A 7,167-nucleotide genomic window follows, 5' to 3' on the forward strand; every position below is an offset into this window, starting at 1 on the left:
TGTTGTTGAAAAGAAACAAAAACAACATAAGAAAAAAGTAAAACCCCAACCAAGAAGACAAACAAAGATTAAAATTATGACAACAAACGAAAAGGCAAAGAGAGAACGGGCAAAAATGAAAATGTCATCTGATTCACAAAAACAAATACACAAGGTTGTATCAATTAAACAAGAAATAAAAAATGATGTTGAAATAATTCCAACAACAGAATTTAAAGAATTAATTCCATCAAATGATATAGATATTGATAAAGAAATCCCTACTGTTATAAATGTTTTGAAACCTTCTTCAGAAAAATTATCAATTATGGATTCTATGAATAACCTTAAGTTAATGATTAGTCAAATGAAATTAGAAATGAAAGATGAATTTGAAGAAGGAAGTAATGATGATGACTTTGACTCATTTGAATAATTGATCAAATACAAATTCATAACATAGATTAAAGACGATAATTTAATTCATTAATGTAGCTTTAGGTGGTTTTATTGGTTTGTGCTCATTACTATTTAATGTTTTATTCTTTTTAGACATAAAAGACCTCCAATTATTAAATCTTTGTTGTCTAGACTTTTCCCAATCTTCTTCTTGTTGCTTTTGTAATTTTTGAATTTCTTCTTGGTGTTGTAATTCTTCTTTTTCTCTCTTTAAATTAGCTTGTCTAATCTTTTCTGCCTTTTCTAACTTTATTTCAGTTTCTGTCATTATTTTTTCACAACGTTCACATAATAATTGTCGATATTCATCCGAATTTATATTTGTTTTTGATAATTCTCCTTTGTTTTTTAATTCCGTCATTAACTGAATTCTAGCTTGTTCCATGAAGTCTGTATATTTCTTTCTTTGATCTTCATCTTCTATTGCTTTAATTGCTTTAGACAAACAAGAAATAGCTGCGTTTGATAAAGGATGATGACACCTGTCTGGATGGCATTTTAATGATATTTTACGATATTTCTTGTGAATAGTATCATTATCATCTTCAGGTAAAACACCAATAACATTGAAAGGATTTTTGTATGTAGTGATTTGAGTTAATAATTTATCAATTTCTGATGGAGTAATTCCATCACTCATTTTTCTTATAGAATTAATAGATGATTTATTAAAAAAAAGCAAATTATTAGGTTCAAATAGATAAAAGTAAAAGAATAAAAAATTATAATATCAAAAGTATATCATTCTATTACATTAGTTCTTCTTCATACTCAGATAATAGAAGTGCACCAATAGAGCCAAAATACCCATCATATTCAAGAAAGTTGGCATCAACTGAACCTGAAGACCATGTTGTTAACATTGTAGTTATTGCTTCCCAAACAACTGGGTTATGAGCAACAAATCCTCCTGTATAAAAAATACGATTAATATGATGAAGTTTAGTTAATTCAAATCCAAGATGTGCAATACTTCCACATACCATCATCATTAATCCTTGTGCAATATCAGCTTCACTGTAATGGTTTTTTGCCTCTCCACATGGTACTTTTTGAACTTTACCAAAAGAAGATGCCATCATATCAGCAGCAAGTCCAACACTATCATAACATCTCCCATAAATATCTTTAACATATAAATCAACATTTTGGTGTTGTCCATATTGTGCAGCTTGTAACATTTCATCAAATGATTTATAATTGGTTAATAAACAACATAAACCCCAAAATGTTCCACCTCCAATTAATGAACCTGAAACACGTTCATATTTCTCTGGTGCAGTAACCTAAATAAATAAACAATCATTTCTTCTGGACATATTCTTAAATACATAATATTGAATTTAACTTTGTAATTGAAATGATGAGATTAACAAACTTTGAGAATAGATACTCCACTTCCAACATTAACAAGTAAATATGGGAAAATCTCAGGAGTTACTTCCCGATATAATTTTGTTTTATTAACAAATCTAAAACATAATTTCTCTTGACAACATAATAACAAAAAATTCACTCCAAGAACAAGACATCTCATTTCATCTTGTTGACGTACTTCAAGATCCATTTCATCTTTTAACAAATTAGCAAATTTATAAGCACCACCTCCTGTCACATTTAAAATCTGAAGATTACCAATCCCATAAATTTCTTTTAATTTAGATGTTTTTGCATAATGAATAAATTCTGGAATTTGTAATGTTGGAAATTTCATAAAACAAAGCTCATTTTCCCCTTTTGAATTCACTTAAACTTATTATTGTTATTCATTTAAAATGACTCCTTTAATTTATAGAGTATAATGAATTATAACAAAACAAACTAGTGACTTTTAACACTGGGTCGGGGTATAAGTCAAACCCTGACATTACTGATTCTTCTGGTTCAACATATTTTGGAAGATCAATATCAGTATCCCCTGGAATCCAGAAGACTATTTTTGTCATTGTTCCTCCTATGTCAGCTGAAAGTGGTGCAGTTCTTCTTCTTACACCATTAAGTGGTAAAGGACTTTGTGTTTTAGTAAATTCATATTGCTCAAAGTTATGAGTTATATGATCATCATGTTCTATATCTTCATTAAAAAGAACATCGTGTTTTGATGGTATAGAATGGGATGGTTGAGACATATTTGATAAATACTTATATTATCAAGATGTTTCACTGAGAAAATGATTGTTTCAAAACCCAAAAAAACGAAAATCTTTAAAAATTCCATTGTTCATTTTTGTTTTTGAAACGAAGGATTTTGTTTTTCTGAGAATAGTTTTTTCATTTTTAGAAATTCTAAAAAAGCACCAATAAGATTGAATCAAATTTTCAAAAATCTTTTTTTCATATCGAACTATAAATATCAGTGAGAGATGGGAAATAGATTATCACATGTCAAAGAACTTTTTGACAAATTAGACAATGGAGGAAAAGGATATTTAGTTCTTTCTGATTTGGTGAGAGAAGATATTATGATTCCCACTGTCTGTCATTCACCAGTTATGATGTTTTTAGTTTGATTTTTTTAATTTTTAGAATATACATTCATTTAATATAATCTTTTTAACATTTCTTTATGAGAACTCAACTTTTTATCTTCTCAAAACAAATACATCAAAAAAGAACTAATAAATAGTATGACTCTGGAGGAGATGGAAAATTAACTTTTGAAGATTTTAAACGATTAATAGACAACGTCCAAGACCTCCAAAAAAGAGCAGAAGAAAAAGAGAAAGAAAAAATCAAAGAACGTGAAACAAGACAAGTTTTACCTAAAATGAGACTTGGAGATAATTCTGTTGATCCATTTACTGTTAGTAAAACACCAACTCTTCTTGAAAATAAAGAAGGATCAACAACAAATTTAAATTCACAATCACTTTCTACACCTTATTTAACTCCATCACAATCACCATGTCCTATGTCTCCTGTTAATTCAAATAATGCTATTTCAGTACAAACACCTCCTAAACAAATTATTAAAGGAGTATCACAAGGTATATCATTAATGTGGTCATTATTTGATAAAGAAATGAAACATCAATTTCTTGGAGTAGTTGCAAATGATCAAAAATGTAAAGCATTCAATAGATATCTTTTTAATTTGATTGATACGAAAAAATGTGGAAAAATAGATATTGAAGATCTTGAGTTTATGTTAGATGTATTAAATGATGATGGAATAACAATTGAAAATATTTTATATGAACTTCCAGAATCTAAACCACAAACAATTTTTGAAGAAGCTGAATTATTGTTTCAAACATATAATTACAAAGGAAATGATTATCTTGGAATAGCAGAATTTTCATTATTAGCAAATTTAATTACAAAGAATTATAAAATGAAAGCTGAAGGAAATGATATTAGACTTGTAGGAAGATATGAATTACAAAGAAAATTAGGAGAAGGAAGTGAAGGATGTGTTAGATTAGGAGTTAATAGAAGAACAGGAGAAAAGAAAGCAATTAAAATATTTTATAAGTCAAGAGGAATTAATTTAGAACATCTTGAAAATGAAATTGCATCATTAAGAAAATTAAATCATCCTAATATTGTTAAATTAGAAGAAGTTATTGAAAATGATGAACAATTGTATTTTGTAATGGAATTATGTCTTGGTGGTTCTTTAGCTGAACATGTAGCTATTTCACCATTTAGTATTCCAGTAGCAAGAAATTTCTTTAAACAATTATTAAGTGGAGTAAAATATTGTCATGATAATGGTGTTATTCATCGAGACTTAAAATTAGAAAATTTGATATTAGACAGAGATGGAATTAATTTGAAAATATGTGATTTTGGACATAGTGTAGTTGTTGTTTCTGATTGGGATTTTGTAGAATCAGCTGTAGTTGGAACATTATATCATATTGCACCAGAACAATTACAAGATCATTGTTATAGGGGAAAAAAAGCTGATATATGGAGTATTGGAGTTATATTAGTAAGAATGTTAACAGGAAAATATCCATTTTATTCAAAAGACCCAGAAGAAACAATTAATTTAATAAAGAATGCAGTTTATTCATTACCAGACAATCTACCACCAGATATTCAAGAACTTATTTCACATATTTTTGTTATTGATCCAGAACAACGATATTCTATTGAACAAGTAATTGATTCATCATTTGCTAAAAGTGATATTGTTATGTCATTGTCATTTGTTAAAAGAAGAATTACAATTGATCCAGTTGTTGTAACAATTGATAATGCATGGAATTTAATGCATTCTATTCTTGAAAGCAATCATGTTATGTGTAAACGAAATACACATACATGTTATTCAATGTATTGTTATCAAATTCAAACACAAATGAAATTTATAGTAAGTTATAGAGTAGGACAAACACCAGGATCAAATGCATATTTTGAATTTTTAATGACTGATGGAGGAGGAATTGATTTTAGAAATTTAATGGATAATATTAAAAAGAGTTTCTTAGAACAAGTTGATCCATTACATATTGAAGTTGTAGAAAAGAAATTAGATTCATTATTATTAGAAAGTAGTCAACCATTATTATCTAGTTTTAGAAGAGCATATGAAGAAAGTGTTATTAAAAGTAGAGTTGGAGTGTTGTTATGTGGAAAAAGTGGATGTGGAAAAACATCATTAGCACAAAGATTTTTTAGTAATAAATTACAAGTTGGAGAAGTTAGTCCAACTAAATATTATACAAAATATATTCATACAAATAAACCCATTGTATTATATGATGCTAAAGGAATTGAACTAAGTACTGAAAATGGTTTTTGGGAAGAAACAAGAGGATTTCTTGATGCTCACAAAGGAATTGATCGTATTCATTGTGTATGGTATGTTATTGATGCAACAACATCAAGATTTGATGTTACAGATGAAGAGATTTGTAGAACATTATTTGACATTCCACTCATTATTATTATTAATAAAGCAGACTTAGTTAGTGATGAAACACTAACAAAAATGAAAAATAAGATTGAGTCATTTAAATTTGAGAAGTGTGTTGGAGTTGTTGCTACCGTTTCTTTGGCTGAAGAACAAACAAAACGAATTAGTATTACTAAATGTAGTAAATGTCATAGTAATGACATTTACATCTTTATCAAAGAATGTGTTGTATTTTGTAATAATTGTGGATATGAACAATCAATAGTAACACGGCCGAATGTAGACGAATATGATAAAGTTATTGAACTAACAATTAAACTCTTACCTGAAGCAATGAAATCAGGTTTTGTTTCAGGACAATCATTATCAATAACACATAAAATTGAATTGAGTAAACGAATGATTAGAGAGTATCATTCACAATTAGGAAATGATAATGACCTTGAACTAAAACGGGTCATGAGTTTATTAACAAAATTAAACAAATTATGGGATCTTGAAGATTACCACTCTGTGAAAATAGCAACTAAAGTTATTCAAGACTTTTTATTAAAAGGAGTTGTTGGAACTTCAGTTGCAAATTTCTTTGGAGACACACCAATTTTCCAACCAGATCAATTTACAGCAATATGTATTGTTTGGGTACAATGTTTAGTTGACTTACACTTCTTAATGATACAAGAGATACTCAACGTAGAAAAGGTAGAAAATGTGGATGCTGTTATGCAAAAAATAATGGAACAAGCATTTTGTAAATTACAACAAAACTACGTCAAAGGGATTGAAACTGATTTAGTTAAAAATGGATTAGAAGCAGTTTTGGCGAAGTTTTAAATGACAAAAGAATAGTTATTTAGATTGAGTATTATTATGTTTCTATTTTTTTTTTCTTTGGATTGAAGTATAATTTTAAAACTAAGTTCAAAATAAAAAAAAATAAAACAAATAGAAAAAAAAAGAAATTCAAAACGTCACTTTTATTAATGATTGATAAATATTTTTTTTTTACTTAATAAAAAGAAGTATGATTATATTTTAATATACAACATCAACGTAAGATGGTTTGGAAATTAACAACATTTATTCTCATTATGAACTGTTTTAATAGTAATTGGTTGGTCTTCCGTTGCAATAGCTGACTCAAAACAATTTGGTTGAAACTCTTTATATTCAACAGCAGTATTTGATTTTATTCGTTGGATAAATTGTTGTGCAATGAAAACAAATATTTCTTCAATATTCTTTCCATTTACTGCACTACATTCAAAATACCGTAATGATGGATAAGTAGCTCTAATAACTTCAATTGGAACTGTTCGTGCATTTGACAAATCAGACTTATTACCTACTAAAGCAATAATTGGACGATTATTATCTTTTTCCATTTCACTTAACCAATACCCAACCTATATATTTTAGTAAATACATTTTATTTTTTTTATAACTAACTTATTAAACAAACCATCTCAAAAGACGTTTTATCAGTTAAGTCAAATACAATAACAGCTGCATGTGTTCCACGATAATATGATTGTGTAACACTTCTAAATCTTTCTTGTCCAGCTTTTTAATATAAATATTTTTGTTCACAAAAATGACATACTTTATTATAACAACAAACCAGCATCCCAAATTTCCATTATAACTTCTTCTCCATTAATTTCAACTATTTTTGTTTTTAAATCAACACCAACTGATGCAGTATATATTCCATCAAAAGTTCCTTGTGTAAGACGTTGTAACATAGCAGTCTTACCAACTCCTGATTCACCTATTAGCAAAATCTTAGCAGTAGTTTTACTCATTTTCTACGTAATTTTCGTGATAACTTTTCAAGTTCATTTTTTATTTCTTTTTTTTTT

The 7,167-nt window shown here is 27.7% G+C and overlaps 5 protein-coding genes across 5 annotated transcripts; 2 read left to right on the forward strand and 3 right to left on the reverse strand.

Moving 5' to 3' along the window:
* Positions 1-76: 76 nt before the first annotated feature.
* Positions 77-415, forward strand: ENU1_047850 (hypothetical protein; the record flags this gene model as incomplete). Its single annotated transcript, XM_008857762.1, has 1 exon — positions 77-415. The coding sequence occupies one exon, from the start codon at positions 77-79 to the stop codon at positions 413-415; it is 339 nt and encodes a 112-aa protein (XP_008855984.1).
* A 42-nt stretch (positions 416-457) lies between these two features.
* On the reverse strand, positions 458-1,078 carry ENU1_047860 (DnaJ domain containing protein; the record flags this gene model as incomplete). The annotated part of the gene is made up of 1 exon (XM_008857763.1): positions 458-1,078. The coding sequence occupies one exon, from the start codon at positions 1,076-1,078 to the stop codon at positions 458-460; it is 621 nt and encodes a 206-aa protein (XP_008855985.1).
* A 109-nt stretch (positions 1,079-1,187) lies between these two features.
* Positions 1,188-2,567, reverse strand: ENU1_047870 (pantothenate kinase 1, putative; the record flags this gene model as incomplete). The annotated part of the gene is made up of 3 exons (XM_008857764.1): positions 1,188-1,724; positions 1,817-2,184; positions 2,261-2,567. 3 exons carry the CDS (start codon positions 2,565-2,567, stop codon positions 1,188-1,190), a joined length of 1,212 nt encoding a protein of 403 aa, XP_008855986.1.
* Positions 2,568-3,205: 638 nt separating this feature from the next.
* Positions 3,206-6,139, forward strand: ENU1_047880 (protein kinase domain containing protein; the record flags this gene model as incomplete). The annotated part of the gene is made up of 1 exon (XM_008857765.1): positions 3,206-6,139. The coding sequence occupies one exon, from the start codon at positions 3,206-3,208 to the stop codon at positions 6,137-6,139; it is 2,934 nt and encodes a 977-aa protein (XP_008855987.1).
* A 236-nt stretch (positions 6,140-6,375) lies between these two features.
* ENU1_047890 (rab-19, putative) lies at positions 6,376-7,110 on the reverse strand (the record flags this gene model as incomplete). The annotated part of the gene is made up of 3 exons (XM_008857766.1): positions 6,376-6,711; positions 6,768-6,868; positions 6,927-7,110. 3 exons carry the CDS (start codon positions 7,108-7,110, stop codon positions 6,376-6,378), a joined length of 621 nt encoding a protein of 206 aa, XP_008855988.1.
* Positions 7,111-7,167: the final 57 nt, after the last annotated feature.

This window comes from Entamoeba nuttalli (assembly GCF_000257125.1).
Source record: "Entamoeba nuttalli P19 unplaced genomic scaffold asmbl_2912, whole genome shotgun sequence".
Classification (NCBI taxonomy): domain Eukaryota; phylum Evosea; order Mastigamoebida; family Endamoebidae; genus Entamoeba; species Entamoeba nuttalli.